The 18,334-nt window shown below is 35.1% G+C and overlaps 1 protein-coding gene across 1 annotated transcript in view; it reads left to right on the top strand.

Annotated features, from left to right (window-relative positions):
• The window catches only part of LOC129218673 (uncharacterized), a 69,332-nt gene that overhangs the window by 4,114 nt on the left and 46,884 nt on the right, over positions 1-18,334 (top strand). Inside the window, exons 2-4 of the mRNA XM_054852993.1 lie at positions 3,125-3,276; positions 3,355-3,419; positions 4,015-4,128. Coding sequence (XP_054708968.1) covers positions 3,125-3,276; positions 3,355-3,419; positions 4,015-4,128 — 331 coding nt within the window. The remainder of the gene's footprint in view (positions 1-3,124; positions 3,277-3,354; positions 3,420-4,014; positions 4,129-18,334) is intronic.

Genomic DNA, 18,334 nt, shown 5'->3' with positions numbered 1-18,334 from the left:
GCTATCTCAATTTTAAGGAAGAGCAAATTTTCTTAGCGAGATCACAAAATAATTTAATTTATTAACTCATTAACGTACATGAGAAAATTAACATAACTGAACGCAAACACATGTTTTAGGGGTGCAGTGAATCTCTTTAGCGATGCATAAAGGTAAGCGTTTTCGAAATTAATTGGATGTTTCTCATTCCATAACTTACATCTTTACACATTGATGAAGCGGTTTCTCGTAACCATGAAACTCGTGTCTGAAATTTTATTGTTGTTTGTGCGCTCAAATATGTCGATCTTTTCATTCAGTAGTACTTATGATAGCTTTTTTACAAATTTATTAAATCTTTGTAGGTAAATTCAGTTTAAAATCATGACTTGTCACAAAAAGATCGGATTATGTACTTTTAAAAAAAAAATCATTTAAAAAAAGGGCAGTTGTAGGCGGAAGATTTTTTTGTTGAAATCAGCACTAGAGACTTTGCCAAATACGATGCAACTTTCAAAACAGCCCGACCAAGCCCGACACCCATTTAAAAAGCTTTCTCTAGTTATAAATTAAGGCGAAAAGCCTTTAAAAATCTCATGTAACAAGTTTTCTTTATTTTTTTTCACAAAAAGAAAATAAAAATATTTACTTTGATTTATAATTAGCACTAAGCCCTGACACTTCTTTATAGCGTAAAATTGGTTTGGTTCAATTCCATTCATTTAGAAAGCTACAAAAAAATCTACACTGAAACGTAATAACTAAGCTGAAATGTAACAAAAAAGCGAAAATTCTTATAGAAATCTCATCTTTCACCGAGGCTATGAGCAATTGTATGTGACTCAAGTTTCCAAAAAAGGTGCCGATCGATGCACCAGTTAGTCAACTATCATGGAATAAATTTTCATAAAAATCGGGTAAATTTTTAATTTTGGACTTTTGGCCACGATTTTCAGTCAAATACTCCACTGTGCGTCGCTCCAGGAGGTTTGTTTGGGGTACTGTTAATTATTTCATCTTGTGCTGTCGATGTGGAAGGCCTTGGGGTTATTGGCGTGAGGGAGGTGCGAGGTTGCGAATTTTTTTCTTGAAATTTGTCAGCTTCGGGAGCTGGAATTTCTGTTAATACAGACGGAGCAAAAGCTGTTTCTGAAATAGCCTGTGGATTCAATGGATACAAACCAGTGGCTTTAAAGCCGCTTGTAATGTTACTATGTGTCATGCATTTAGACCAGACATTTGAAAGAATAACATTAAACCGTGCCTTGTTGAGCTTTTTGTCTGGGTTTCGTTCCATAAATGATAAAAATTCTGCATCCCAGTGGTGTTCAAATGATCGATAGACGACTTTATCAAGGGGTTGGAGTTCATGAGTGGTGTTCGAAGGTAAACAGTATAATGATATATCGAGAGAATCGGCGACTTCAACGATTGTTAAGTCTAGGTGACAAGCCGCTCCATCAAATATTAAAAGGGACTTTCCTGCACTTTTAAATCTAGATAGGTGTTTTAGAAATTCTGTAAAAAGTTCATTAGTCATGTAACCCTTTGTAGATTTTTCTACCAAAGAACCCGGTGGCAAATTATCATATAATTCTGCCTTCAACCGTTTGCCTTTAAATATATCATTGGTGGTATAGCAGTACCAACTGCATTTACACATCCAGCTATTGTGACACTTTCGGCGTGTTCCGAAGACTGTAAATGCACTCTTTTAGTCCCCTTCTTTGCCAAAACAGTCTGCTGGTGGTGAACTGTGAGACGGCAGCCTTTCTCATCCATGTTGTATATTCTTTCAGGATGACTTCTCAAGTCCAGATTATCATAAATTTCATTCAGTCTGTTAAAGTGATCATTAACGATAAATTTGTTAAGCTTTTGAGCTCTGGCCGGGTTCATAAATTGAGCTTTTCGTCTAGATATTTCCGGGTGTCTTTTCATAAATGCTTTAAACCAATCTTTACCAGCAACTTTAGCAAGTTTATTAAAATTATGCTTTATGTTATTAAGCTCACAAAATTTATAAACCAAGCGTCGGAGAATACGTGGTGTCACAGGCAACCCTACTTCAGCAAACCTCAAAATTCTGATGACAAGATCAGCTTCCTGGTCATCACTGAGAATAGATTTTCTACCAAGTGTTTTTTTCAAACTTCCGGTCTGGAGATGGTTTCTAATGGTTCTCCTGGGAACATTATACCTCACAGCTGCTTTATATGAGCTCAGCATACCTCTTCTTACTGCTTGGACAGCCGACACTAAGTCATTATCAGACCACAGTGCTCGTTTGGGGGGCATCGTGATGTAGGCACTAAAATAAGAATGAACCAAGTCATAAACAGCCGCAATTACTAATAAACACTCATACCATGTTGATAAAGGTTCAAAATAAGATGCACAGCTGAAAAACTACGTTACAAAAAAAAGGAGTATAATAAGGCCTACGGTCAACTTTCGTAGGCCTTATTAGCCGCTGACGTCGAATTTAAAAAAATACAAAAAAGTACAATAATTCGATCATATTATTTCCCACAGACATGAAATATCGATAGAAGCATTCACGACAGATAACTGTAGCGCAAAACTATGCATAAAAGTATGATATTACAAAAATTACTTACATTTCAATCTGACGATTTTTTATTATTCGTGTCTTACAAGCGTTCCGTGAAAATGAATCTGGGCTCGCTGGTCAAAACAACTGAGCATGGCGTTGCGACCAGTTTGAGGTGCCATCTGGGAGTGTAAACTATCTACGATAGCGTTTTTGAGCGGCCACAACCATTTTAAATTATATTTTCGCTGTTTAGGCCTTATTACCCGACAGGCCTTAATACCCGCACCTACCTTATTTGGGGTAACTCACCTTTGTGGGGTTTACAGGAAGTCCCCAAAAAAAGCGGTAGTTTTTAAACACATTTACGTTACAGTGACATTCCTTTTTAACATGAAAAATTAAATGTATTGGGGGACAAAGCTCCCTTCTCCTCTGCCCAGGGTTACAGGATTGATTATGTGCATATATTAATCTGGTTAATTACTGAACTAAATATCTAGTGATGCATTTGAATGCTTAAGATTTGAAGCTGCATATCATTTACAAAAAAACCTTTGGTCGCCTCTGAAAATGCTTTTGTACTTCTAGGGAAGAAAAAACTAAGATTGGCACAACTGCAGGAGAACCGTCCAAATGGAGATTTTTTCAAGCGGTGCATGAAGTGATTGGGGTGCTACCGTGCCAAGATGCTTCGTCAATGGTGGAAAGCATGGATAACAGCTTTCTGGCCGATGAAAATAGTGAGCAATAAGGATATTAAAAAACACTTAAAATTTATTTGCTTATTTATTTATTTTTTTTTTTTTTTTTTTTTGCAGCATCTTTAGTGACAGACATGTCTCTTGAAGAGGACTGCCAGGAAGGTGGAGCATTACCAAATCAAGTGCGTAGCATAAATCCTCATTATTAGCATTGTATTACTTGGACCAGTTATATAAAAAATGTATCGAGTGGAAAAACTTAAAATTGGGGGGGGGGTAATCTTATTACATTGTTTAAAAATTGATATTTATCAAATAAATCATAGAGGGAATGTGATTTTATTTCAGATACAATTTCATTCATAACACCTTTTGTATTAACAAATTTTGCCAATTTGCTTCTTGGTTGGCATTTGCAAAAAAAAAAAGAAAAGTTTTAGAGTTTTTATGCTTTGAATTGCTTGATCAGCTGTGGATGTCATGTTAATACCAAGAGTAAAATGCTGCTTATTCTTCTCAGTAAAAATTTGCATGCGGTAAGTTGTTGATAGTCTTAGTTGATACGCTATGAACTATGTTGACTTGTACAAAATGGCATCACCTTGCAAGGTTTATTTCTAATTTCCTCTTTTCTGCCTCTCAGAGTGGAGTGCTACCCTACGTTTCTGTATAATTATTAGTTCTCTGGATGCGTACAGTCATTTGTCGTTTTTTGTAAAAGCAATTTAGAGTGTATGTAGTTTTCTTCAGTATTTATTTTATTTTTTGAATTGTCAGCTACCTGCTGCAGATCCAGTAGAAGATGTTGGTGTCGGTAGTCCCCGGCCTGAACTTCCCGAGCTGGAACCAGTAGCTGGTCCATCAAATCAAGAAGATTCTGTTGCACCCCAGGTTAGCAATTTTTTAATTAAATGTTGTACTCGGCAACTGAAATTCTTAATTTTGAAAAAAATCACTTCATTATTTTGTTCATATTGCCGAGTATTTGTCTCCTAATATCCAGTATTCAATTTTTTGACTGTTCAATAGATGTTAATATATATTGCTAGCTCCTTTTGAAAAAGCAGACTTCCCAATGTTCATTTTTAGCAATTTGTTTCATTATAGTTATTCTCAAAAACTTTTTAGTTTTTACTGTCGTGGGCACCGCAGAGGAAGACACTGAGATAGGACTTCAACACCCTTTTGTAGCGTCACTTAGGTTATTTTGCCCTAACCCCTCTTATTCATTTTATTTTTTATTTTTTTTCAGAGACCAAAGAGAAGAAGAGTTGAAGGAGGGAAAAAGACCCGATTTTTGGGCGAATTGTTACAAAAATTCAATAACATACACCAGAATTATAACGATAATTCGAAAGAAATGCTGAATATAATGAAGCAATCTGTAGAAAATGACGCCAGTATTATTGAAGTTTTAAAAGAACAAACAAATGTGCTGAGGGATTTGTTAAATAAATGATTTTAATTTTGTAGTTTTGTGTTATTAATAATTGTGTTATTAATAAGTTTTGCATGTGTAATTAATAGTTTGTGTTTATAATAATTATTATATATTAATAATTTTTAATTTGTAGAATGAAACCAACTGTGTTTTAATAGTGGATTATCTGTAGTATTAGGCTTCAATACTTGAGAATGAAAAAAAAAAACATGTAAGTCATGACTTTAAAACTCGTTTGCTACGTAAAATGTTTTTTCCCCATATTTTGCAGAATAGAAAGTTTTACTTGATTTGTAAATTTTTGTTCGGAGGACATAAATCTTTCTAATTAAAATAAAAGTGCCAAAAATTACCTGATAAAAATCTCGCCAAATATCCAGTACTCGGCAAATTTTTATTTTGCATTAAAGTTTTCAATTTTAATCGAGACATGGGGGCCTAGAAAAATAGTCATAAGTTTATTTTATTGAATTTTTATTTGTTCCATAGTTTTTTTGAATGTTTCTTTGACAATATGATTGTACCCCGTTAAATCCATTAAAATATGCATCAAGGTGGGTAATTTTCCGGTGCTGTAATGCTGTTAACAAATGACTCAGTCCTGTATCATGTATAATTTTATGTGGAAGGAGAATTTATTTTTGAAGAACAATTACTACGTAAGCTGTATTTGATCACCAAATCAACCCTGCTCTGATAAAACCAAGTAGTTCAATTAAATTAGCTCGTTTCACATGTACTGACATTATTAAAGCATGGGGTAAAATTGGTACGAAGAAGTTCACTATACAGAAAGTGAAAAATACTGAAGCAAATTGAACTATGCCTATAACATATCTACTCCTTACGTATAGGTATTTGTTATGTATGCATGATCATATTTCATTTTTTGTTAACAATGAAGTTCATTTCTCCGTGTAAGAAAAGGGTAGGTATATCAAAAAGAAGTTGCTGCATCCTCCAAAAAATACGATTCGGCACATTTTATCTGACGATTCAATAAATTTCTTTTATATACCTATACTGCTATTCTAAGCACATAAGTGGTATCTGAATGTTTTATCAAAATCAAGTTATTGTTAGGAGGTGATTCCTTGTAACATATTTTACCAATATGCAATTTTTTGGACATGGAAAATGCAAGATTTAAAAAAATTGTGAAAAAGTGAAATCTGGATTAGATATATGGAGGAAAACTTGAAAAAAGCTTCTCATTTTTGAGGTGAACTGTAGATATAACTTTCAAACCTTAGCGCAACAACATAATAAATTGCATATATGTAGGTATGTGCTAAGTCTACCCATTATTTATTTCATTCGAAACATTGTGAAGTTTATCCTCACAACAATTCAAGTTTGAGGGGCTCCTGGACATAGGTTTCACTGTTGCATTATTTTAAACAAATGAAATAAACAATCTGAATTTTAAAAAAGGGTCTTTTTATTTTAAACATTTAAAATAATTTTATATCTTATCAAGGCAGCGTTACATACTTGTTTAAAAAATGTGCAAACTTTAAATTACAGATGTTAGCAATGGTTGAGAAGCAGGACAAAGTTCTTGAAAAATTTATGATGTTGAATACAGCAAAAACTGACAGTTTGAAATGTGAAGATCAATGGTCAATGACAAAACTGAAGGTTACTTGAGAAATTTAAAAAATAAACTATTATCAAAATACAATTAAAATCACTTTGTAAACTAATTTAACATATATGTGAAAAACAACATCAAAATTTTGTACAAAAAGGTCTATCTACATATATACATTTTAAGAGGCAAGAAAATTAGCAATAGCTTCTCTAATGCGCACTGATTGTTCATCAGTGTCTCCTTCCTCGGTATCTTGATTTGGAAGAGCTTGGGGAACACTCCATGTTGGGTCAACATCATCACTGTTTAGTTCACAGAGGTTGTTTAGAATGCAGCAGGCTTGTATAATCTTCGTTGTGTTTTTGATGGAAAAATCCATTTGTTGAAGACAACGAAAACGAGCCTTCAGCCTTCCAAAAGCATTTTCTACAACAACTCTAGCTCTAGAGAGTGTAGAGTTGAAGTGTTTTTGATACTCTGGCATTTGGTGCCTCTGTATGTACGGCTTCTGCAGAAAAGGCAGCAACGGAAATGCGGAATCTGCAACCAAACATGCAGGGACACTAACATTGTTTAGTATTCTGTTTAGAGGTGGGAGAATGGTGCTTTGGCGGAAAAAACGATATAAATTTGAATTTTTAAATACAAAAGAATCATTATTTCTTCCCGTAGCCCCCACGTTTATGTATAGGAACTTGTATTTTGCATCCACCACTGCTAGAAGTATTACACTGTAAAAACTTCTATAATTGTGATAACAAGTTGCGTTTTTTTTGGGGGGTTCTATTTGAATGTGGGAACCATCAATGGCTCCACAACATTGAGGAAAGCCCCAAATATCTTCAAATTCTCCTATTAAACGAGAAACTTCTGCTGTGCTAGATGGAAATGTTATCACTTCTTTAAGAAGATTGTCCACAAGTAATGAGCAGAATTCCAAGACACATTCACATACTGTGGATTTGTGAACTCCAAATAGGCTGGCAATCGTCCTATATTCTGCTGACGAGCCTAGTTTGTAGAGAGCAATTGCAACTCTCTTGCCAAGAGGAATGGGATTCCTGAAATTGCTCGCTTTCCTCTCAAGTTCCGATGATCGATCACAGAGTTCAAAGTACATACTTTTGGTTATTCGGAAATTGCTTTTCCACTGCTCGTCCGTGAAAACAGTGGCAATTCTTTCGTACCGCTGTGATTCTTTTGCCAGAGACCATGAATCTGGACATCTTGTACTGTCCGCCAGTACCAAACTCAACATCAGTAACTCTTGAAGAATTTTGTCCTGTTTTTCAATCATTAATAATATTTGTCGTTTGAAATTTGCACGTTTCTTAAACAAGTATGTAAGATTAGCTTGATAAGATATATGAGCTATTGCAACTTCGTTGTTCATGACGAAGCTGCGAATAGTAAATAGAAGTGCCGATAATTACAGTCACAGTCACGGCTGATTCAGAAAACAATATTTTTTTTCATTCGACGCCACGGCGCAGTGCTCAGATGGAGAGGAATAGAATCTAAGTTCCTTCTCTTCCACAACATAAACACAGTTACAGTTAATTTACCATTCCATTTGAAGTCGCGGTTTGCAGTTAAACTTTAAGTGCGTTCTCTAGTGCAAACGACTTTTAAAGTAAGTGCGCTTAACTCGTAAGTGCATTGATGGGTTGAGCGCGCTTAGCTCGCAGTGCAAACGGGGTGTTACGGTCATTGTCCAGGTGAGCTAATGCGCAGACGATGGCCTTTGCACAACAGAGTCCTTCACTGTCAGTAGGGATGGTAATGACAGAAGTTTTCTTAAGGCAGTCCGTGTCCGCGTTTACGATTCTTCGTCGACCTGCTCCCACGTCTCGACGAATAGTGACCACGTCAGCTGAAAAACCTGAATCCAAAGCTATCTCGTTCTTCGATTGCAGCACTTTCAGAATCGCAGCCATGAGTTTCCAATGTGAGATCTGATACAGGCATCAGCCGTGTTGAAATGGACTTGTCTAAACCGTCAGCTCGGATATAAACACGAATCAGATCCGCCGGCCTCAAATCTTCACTAGCAAGACGAATGATCAATCTGAATTGTTCTCGAACGGAACTAATTGCTGCGACCAACGGCTTACAGCGAAGTTCCTCTGGCAACTTCTCTAGATCTACTTTAGCTCTGAAAGTTTTCTGACTTGCCTTATATTTTTCGATCCAACGCCCTTGAATCAACTCCATTTGCAATGCAGCTTCCATCTGAAATTAAAAAAAAAACATTTGGGTTAATACTATTATTAATAAAAGAAAATATCAACGTAAAATTAAGAGAAATAAATGCAAATATTAATAACAACTTACATCAGGAACATCGTCTACTATATTTTTCTCAGCAGGCAAAGAATCTGTATGTGAGGTTCCAGGATTATTCTATAAAACAAAGATCTATTGAATACAAATTACACAATGAAAATCAGAAGAGACCAATATTTTTTCAAAAAATAAATACCTCAAATCCAGAACCAATTTGATAATTCGCGGTAGTTGGTGAAACACTTGCGAAGCTTCCACAAAGGACTGTGTTGACTCACTTATAAGCTACAGAAATATGCAAACATAAATTAAAGAAAAATAAGCAAAAAGTAAAATAACTCTAATAATATTTTCTTTAGAAAATGAAATTAATATATTATTACTAGATGCAAATAAACTAAAAAATGAATGACAGAAGAGAAGAAAATAACAACTCACTTTATCGTCATCAACTTCTAAAAACTCTTGTGTTGACTCTCCAATAAACTAAAAATAATAAATAACAAGGTTCAAGAAAATAAACAAGCGTAACATAATAAATACAACAAACAAAATAGGAAAATGAAAAACATAAGAAAAGTTGATTTGAAAAAACTCACATCATCATCAGAATCTCTCAATTGATCTTCATCTTCGAAAGCTCTCTTGTTTGCAAAAGACATAGTAAACCAGTTCACTCTATAGAGACTAAAAAAAGTATTTCGCTGAAAACTCAGAAACTGAAACAGTCTGATGGATCCGTAGTATTTATACACTGTACGTTCAATGACGTCACCCATAAATACACCAGTCACGTAGACGATAATCCAGTGATGTCACATATAAATCCACCAGTCACACACTAGGGATTCTCTGACGTCATGAATTCTTCATTATTGCTGCGCAGTAGGGAAAAACAGACATGGTGTAGCATGCGTTGACTCCCTACATGATTGGACAGCAATGGACGTGACTTAAAACGTCACGTCTAGAGTCGTCATAAAACTGTTAAAACATGTTTACGCTTGATTCATTTAGGTGAATGAAACCAATGATAACATTTGAAAATTAATCATGTTATTTTTATCTGTTGATTTCTTTTCTTTCTTTTTTCTTGTTGCTATTTTTGTCATCAGCGTTTTTACGAGATGTTTCAAGTGCTTCTTCTTCTTTTTTTTTTAATTGCTATTTTTTTTCCTTGAAATAAATTTTCTAATAGCATTTTAATGTTTTTGAAAATACAAATATTTTTTAAGTATATGTGAGTATTATAATGAAAATACAAATGTATTCTAAGCAATGACATTTTATTTGAAAACTAGTTATTTACATGCATATTTTTTCTTACATATTCACAAATTAATTTTTATACACAAATACAAAAATTTATTCAAAAACATTAAAATGCATCTGCTGGGCATAGCTCCTCTCGGGCTGATCTTAAAACCTTATTCAGTTGAACTTGTTTCAAAAACAGTTCTGTAACGTACATTGCAGGCATCATATTCAGGAAGGGCTGTTCTTCCCATAGCTTCTCTCGAAATGGTTCAGCGATATCCTCTATTTCAATTGTAAAGGCTACCGAATTGAATTCCTCAATGCGGTTCCCCCCACAATTCCTCAGCTAACATTGTGGGCTGCTTGAGACCTTTTTCTCTCATGATGTTGCATATGATGAATTCCAACACGTTGTAAAGGTAATGGGTACCCAAACCGCTATCTAGAGATTCAGGTAGAGGGTTCTTGGCTATAGGTGTTTCCGCGATCGAACTGTACGCCGAAAAAAAAATCCATTGCTGCAAACCGATGGTCTAGAAAAATATCGGAGATAGGATTGTATCGGTGGATCATTTGACCCCACTGCTCTGCAGACAGTGTGAGAGATCGGGGGTTCGATTTCTCTGTTAGTGCTAAGCGGATAAACTTAAATTTCACAAAATTGGAGCTCTCAATGGTCAACTCCTGGGCAAATAATGTTGGCAGTTCCCTATTTGTTTGAGGCGCATTCTTTCTTCCAAGAAGATACGGAATCCACCAGGGGCGCAGAATTATGCCTTCAGGTTGTTGGGTAAAACTTCTCTCCGTACTTCTGAAACTTTCTTACATGAAGACTTACAGTTGACTTAAACGTAGCTGCATACACGAAAACATCATCTCCAAGTGGAAACATTCCGTCTGGCACATTCCTCTCACAAAATGGTGTTCCAGGCTGGAAAAGATAAAAACAAAAAATTAACAAATGCCCATAATAAGAAACATAAAATACACTTTTTTAAGGATAAATAAACTAATACTTACTTTACTTTCTTCGCCTTTTGCGGATTTAGTTGCTGTTTGCGGCTCTTCGCATTTTCTTTTCTGGCTGTTGCTGGAGTTAATCATGAAGAAAAGTTATCCTTCCTAATCCAAACACCGTACGCAGCAAACTGAAGTTTCGAATGGAGCAGGAGATCTTATATGCTTTCTAAATTGATCGCTGATTGGTCAAATTCTTCTGTGACGTATTTGATGACGTATGACTATTACTTTGTTTCTTCCGGAACATGTTAGAACGTGTAGGAACGACACCCTGACGTCATTAAACTTTGTTTCCCCCAAAACATCCAAGTCTTTCATAGATAACTTAAACATCATGAAGTCGCCATAGCATGATTGGTAAAGCGCGCGCCAATCATCTATGGTTCCTTTTTGTAACCCAAAGATCCCAGGTTCAAATCCCAACAGAAACATTTCTTATTTCAAGAAAATAAATAAATAAAATAAATACATATTCACAAAAAAGTCATATAAATAATCCGATAGATGGTGCCACCATCTTTCAACCATTTAAATTATTTTCCATAATATTTCCACATTCCTTTTTTGTTCCTTCGAAAACAAACCCTCTCTTGAAAAGTAGATTCGCAATTAAGCAGTTTTATCATTCATTATCACTAGATGGCGCCACCAGCATATCTTCTCAATTAAGTTCACACTTTCAGTTAAGCTTTCTGTCATGGCCCTAGTCTCCGATAGATGGCGTCACTACTGAATGTTATCCATTTAAAGCTTTATTATCCTTCCCTAGTAACTGCCTTGTCCGGTCTACTGGTTAGCGCATCCTCGTTCGGAGCGAAAGGTCCCGGGTTCAAATCCCAGGGAGAGCATTTTAGAATATTACTCTCGTTAATATTTCAGAATAATTTCAATAAATTTAATTAGGCTAATTACCCAATTAAAGAAAACAAATTAATTAAACAATTAAAAAATAAGAATATGCATAAATTAAAAATTAGCGTATACATTAATTAAGTAATTAAAATTAAGACATGAATCAACATATCTTGTGACGTAGTACAAGATGGCGTCATTAAAAAAGCGTGACGTCATCATACCAACGATGTGGCGTCATTGATGACGTCATCCAAAAATTACCCTATGAAAGATTACAAGAAATTAGTGACGTCATTAATGACGTCATCCAAAAATACCCTCCTAAAAGATTTAAAAAAAAATCACGTGACCCGTCACGTGACGACCACGCCCCCTCTTCCGACCACGCCCACTGTTGAGTTGTTTCCCTCCTTCTGTGGCCTAGAGTGGCCTACTTACTACTTGCGATGACTGATTTACAGAAGTGAGATTTAGTGTTTGAAAGATGGAGCTGGAGCTATGGTAAAAACTCAACTGTACAAGTGGGTTTTCCGTTGTAACTGTCAATTCATGACGACTCTAGCTCAACAGATCTTCACGATTATCAAAATTATTCGTGTAATTTTGCTTTAAAGCGGTGGACGGACTACTGAAGAACTAACTATAACTGGATATTCTTGGAGCTCAATGGAATGAATTTTAAGAGAAGTTATGGAAATAACTTCATATCGAAAACCTTGTCTAAAATTCTTCGTTGCTCTAGTTTTTGGGTATAAAGTAGCATAGTTTATTCGTCCCATGCCCCTTACTCATCTGATTGAAATTTACAGGACGTGTTTCATTGAACGAAACGAAACATGAAAGGACAGAAATTTCAGGCCGTAGAAGTGTTGAAGGAAAACGTGAGAGAAGTTATTCGCCATCGAAATGAGTGAGATTATGAAATATTTCTAATGATGGAATCACATATTGAGCAAATGTATGTAATGAAGTGTACTAGAGAATAGTTTGAATGTGATATTGTTACTTCAAAAAAAACAAAAAAAAAAAAACGAGCTGATGTGTGCACCACATGACTTCTTTTTACGCCAAACAATGATTTGCAATCAACTCTTTCAGAAAACACCATTACCATAACTTTACCTGATTCAGGCGTGTCACTCACATTAAGGAGTTCAAAAAACATTTAAATATTAACTAGTTTGTCGCTAATTGACTCAAAAAAGCGTTTTACAGAGATTACGTTTCCCAATACCGACAATTTTAACGTGATTCAATGTATAACTCTCTAAATGTCACCAATTGAGCCAAATTAAAACCAAATTCGAAAAGCAATTGTTTTCGCCAAATTTGTCGCTAACTTGACACAATATCGCCAAGTTGGCGACCAAAAGTTTGGCGATATATTGCCAAGTGTTCGCCAAATAATAACTTCACTTGAGTTTGCATTGAAATTAACACTGATTTTCACCCAAAAAGGTGTAAAATACTCTTTTTGAAACATCCGAATACTACTAAAAGCAGAGGTGCAAAACTAGATCCCACTAAGAGTCTACATAACAAATTTGAACTTTTTACAAAATACCGTTTTTGAGTTGTGTGAGATATGTATATACATACATACATACATACAGTCATACGTACGTACATACATACGCACATGCAGACGTCACAAGAAAACGCGTGGTAATTAACTCGGGGATGGTAAAAATGGATGTTTCAGGCGTCAATACGTTCTTAGGCGTATATGCACGTGCGGTCGGGTCGAAAAAAGTACGCAACATTCATTCGGGGATGAGTGAAATGGAAAATTAGGCCAAAATTTGAGGGAATATATTTTTTGCGAACACAATACTTCCTTTGCTATGCAAAAGGAAGTAACAAAACAAATGCATAGTTTTGGTAGAAACATAATTTTGGTTATTTTGGGGCTCCACTGGGAACTGAACATTACCAAAACTTTCGTCTTAATTACATATAAAGATTTTTTTTAACTGAGAGAAAATGGTTGACATAACTCTTTCACCACATAACATCTTATGATTAGTGCTTAATTCTTACGAAATTGACTTTCGCGATTCATACAAAGAAATAGTATTTAAAAATTTATTATTCAGTTTCGTTTTAGAAAATGACGACATTCAGCGAAAGTTAAAGAACAATTAAAAAAGTGTAGCTTTTAAATCTCATTCCCACAAAACAATTCCTAAATATGTTGTGTCATTTATCTATTGCATATATATTTATAATGATACTCATTTATAAAGAGGTAACTAATTCATTACTTCAAACTTAAAATCATAGTTACTGGTGGAATTTTTAATTATTAGTTTAAAAAAGTTAATATAAAATTTTTTCTAGTAAGGAAGGTCACACGGCCAGTGTCAATGATGTTGTGATATTCCGGGCTGTTGTGCCGTGGTATGAGCGTTGTTACCCCAAACGTTTCGACCGCATCTGCGGCAGTCATCCTCAGTGTTTACGAGGTTGAATCTTCCAGGGAAAAGACTTCCTAGCAACTGATGCAGATTTCGAAGTGTTGTCAATATTAATGTGTGAAGCTCTCCCTTCGTTTTGAGCCAGGATTGGATGATGAACGTTCGTCCTTGTTCCTGGTTGGCTGAAACTTGAGCTCTCTTCATTCTAGTTGGGGATTGGCTGCTGGACGACCTTCGCTGTTTCTGGTTGGTTGAAACTTGAGCTCGTAATAGTGGGAAGTCCTTGAAAGTATTTTGGTTTCTTTGAATTTAATGTCATGGGTCACATCACTGAAAGTTTGTTTTTCTAGTGTTAGGGTTTCAAATGACAAAAGCTTTTATGTAATCCAACCAGAATGAAAAAGAGAAAACATCTCATTCATAGACACTTTGCTTTAAAAATTTTGTTTTATTTAAAAAGTGATTAATATTTTATCCACATATTAAAGATAGCCGCAAATGGTCTTGCCCCTAATAGAAACCTCAGAGCAATTGGTTTGCCTTTACATATTTCCAGGTACACTTTTTATGTGCATTAATATATTTTTTCTAAAGAGGTTCTCATAAATTTGGAAAAAAATTAGAATTTGCCACCTACAACTACCAAAAAGGAAATAATAATGGCTACGAGTAAGTAAAAAGTAATAGTTCATGCAAAGACATTTGGCTTTAAAAATTGTACTTTATTTAAAAGTTATAATTTTTTTTATACTTGAAGGCACAATCACATTACGATCAAATTTTCTCCCAATTCACGAGATCTGTTTTAGCATTTTAGTGGTCGGAAGATAATGAAGCGATTTTAGGTAGAGGAATGAATGTTATTTTGCTATATGAACTGTATATATTACTACGTAAGAGTTGAGTAATGGAAGACTACACTGTTAAAGGCACATTTTAGGGTAAACTTAAGGTGCAGTTTGGTACCCTATGATACCCTTAGGGGTGCCGTAGGTGGCGAAATGGCACCCTTAAGGGGTTGCCTCGGTTGGTAAAACGTTTCACAGTAAAAGATGCCATATGCAACCCGCAGTTTTAACAGTGTACATAATATAAGACATCACTGGCATAGTCTGAATTTTCCTCCGGGAGAAGGAGTGAGCAGAATAATTCTACTGTGCGGGTTTTGTCCTAAAGGTTCTTACATTACAAATCTGTACAAGGATGGGAAACATGGCATAAAATTAAGATCTCTGGGGACTAGTCGCCTCCCTGATGGTCTCCTCCATTGGAATTCCTTAAACAGTGTTATTTGTCCCCCTTCTTTTGGAACATGTTTAAAGATCTAAGTATTTTTTTAGTCCCCAAGCGGTGAAATCATATCCAGAAAATTAACTTACCTGTGAATCTCCAGTTTTAGTTCTGAAGTTTTAATTTGATTAATAAAGTATGTCACTGTCTTATTTGTAGATATTTTAAACAAGAAACGTATATCTTCTGGGTGCGATCCGGGTCATCTGTTCGGAATCCATTTAATATTTCTTTTCTTGTAATAGCTTGGCCTAGTTCAATGGTTATTTAGACTTCTAAATTAAACACCTAAAACATGGGCAGTGAATATGCTACGCGAATAATAATTTTGACAGGAATTTTTGAAAATTGAGTCCATAAAAGGAAAAAGTTTTACATTGAAGATTCTCTACCCATTTCAAACACTAAAAGTGAAGACCATTTTCCTTTTCCCTTAAAATGATGGTTTTCATTGCGGCCTTCTAAGAATGCAAGTATCGTAAATATGAGCCAGATCTTCGTAGTTTATTGATGTTTTATAATTATTAATAGCAATAATAGTACTATTTTAGAATTCATCAAGGAGAAATTCAAAACAACGAAATACGCAGAAAAAAGAATTTTGCTCAAGATGAACAAACATCATCTTGGGAGCTATTAATTTTCTCGCCGCGAATCATATAAAGGCAAAAGAGAAGAGAGATTTCTGCGGAGAAATGCCTGATGTTAATTGCAGTTGAAATCGGCGTAAGTACGCGAATTCATTTAGCTCATGCGGCAAAAAAGAAGATGATATTGTTTGGAAAATGTAAAGCTCTAGACTGAATAACCCATCCTTATTTTTTACTCAAAACAGGTGGATGGCCGCAACAGCAAGAGCCACTGACCTACAACTGCAGATATTATTCTTGTTTGCTTTGAAGTTGTTTTCGAGTTTACAGGGTTTGACGTCAAAATGAAGAAAAATGCAGCCATCTCTGCGCAATGAAAAAAGTTAGAAAAGAATAATTGCTCTAGACTAAACTTTCCACGACACGACAATGAAGTGGCTCCAGGATACAAAACAACAGTAGAGTACTAAGGTGAAATTATTGATGTTAAGGTTAGTTCTGAAGTTTTGATTAAGGGGTGAGGTTAAAAGCATATGGCTAGAAAAGTTAGGATAAAGAATAAAAACTTCTCTTTAAACGCCGGCTTAAGGCGTGGTGCGTGCATGATAGGATCAGTTTCTTAAATCCAGGATTTAATGCACGATCATGTGAAATGCACAGTCCTAGACTTACGGAAGATTGCACTATTCATAAGCCGACGCTCCTATCAGAGGGCAGCTGTAGGAGAAAAAAATGAAAGAGACTTTTTAATTTCCAAATGGAATACAAGTGGAAAAATGAAAAAATTTCAAGATTTCCAAAATGTGTTGTATTTTTTACCTTAACGCTGAAAAAGATATGCACAGAAGATAGAGCTGAGGTGAAAAAATTTCTTCATTTTATTCCCCCAGAATAACGAAAAATAATTTTACTGCTTAATATTTTTGCTAGTCCTCATTTGTTAGCAAAGCTAAACCAAATCTCCAGTGACTCTGAGCATATCGAGCTCATAGTGTGGATCCACATATAGATCAACTTTAAACAATTCAAGACTTTTGAGGATATGTTCCGGTGTAGCCTGATAAGCAGTACACTTAGGACGCATAGGGTAAATAGGGCTTTGTATGTCATAGATTTCAGATGACCACTAAAAAAAAACGAGATATGACAGTCTGCTCCTGATGCTGCAACGGAGGGACAAGGAACCATCAGGATAATTACCCTGGTACCAGGAGTGTGCAGGAAGAACTGTAGGGCTGCGAAGTTTGATGAAGTGGGAAGACAATTCAGAACAAATCTAAGTCACTAGAAGCCAGAGAAAGCATGGGCAGATCTGCGCCACTTTTTGCAGCTTCACAGAAGCTTTGAGCTTGAAGCTCGAAAAACAGCTTTGAGTAAGAAGGATAGCAGAAACAACATTGGTAACTGTCGGATTTTAGATCCGCCATTATATATCAACATGAAAAACATGTATTAAATAAAAGTGTCAAACTGATAATGAAGTTAGGCCATTAAAATGTTTAGGGAAAATGTATCTCGACATTTATATTGTAATTTTTAGGATAGTTACAAATTTTATTTTTTATGCAAAGAAATAATTGATTTTCGTGAGTTACATTTCTTTCTTCTGTGATGTTGTAGAGAATTTACCCAAAAGAAGCAAGCACATTTAAAAAGTATTTTGCAAAGATCAGAATGAATATGGTATGATAATTGCGATTTATCAGAATCGAATGTCTCGTAGCTTCAAATGGTAATACGCAGCGTTTTAGAAGGCACGCAAGTTTTGTAATAAAAAGCATAAATTATAACTCAAAAAAATTAAATATAATTACCATAAGAAATTGCTTTGTTAAAAGATAAGTAGATAACACAGGGTAACAGTGATTTTGGTACTGGGGTTTTTGGAACTGATTTCGTATGAATTTGGTACCCTGAGTTCAAATATGACATCAGTTTTTGCCCAGAAGCTCAAATTTCTAAGATATAACATTTAAATATACATAAAACAGGTTGAAGTTACATCTATAGGTCAAATAAAACACAAAACAGGGATTTTTTATTCTTATTGTGTTGTACAAATAATAAGAGATTGATTACCAAACAGTTCAATTAGGCTCTTGGGACATAGGTCCCTAATTTTTAAGAGCCTCAAAATGACTAAAATTGTAGTAGTCTTACTTAAGAAAACTTTACCTTAATTTTCTTTTATTCTCTTAAGTTTTTTCCTTTATTTAGTTATCTTTTTTACGTGTACTTAAGTGTGGGACACTCTGCCTCCCAACAAATATTTTGAACGAGTGGTAAAACTCCTCAACACCCCTGAAATGGTGGTTACCCATTAATGTTTATGTTTATAAGGTTTGAC

Source organism: Uloborus diversus, chromosome 3, assembly GCF_026930045.1.
Source record: "Uloborus diversus isolate 005 chromosome 3, Udiv.v.3.1, whole genome shotgun sequence".
In the NCBI taxonomy this organism is placed as follows: domain Eukaryota; kingdom Metazoa; phylum Arthropoda; class Arachnida; order Araneae; family Uloboridae; genus Uloborus; species Uloborus diversus.
This window is presented reverse-complemented; position numbering and strand designations above follow the sequence as displayed.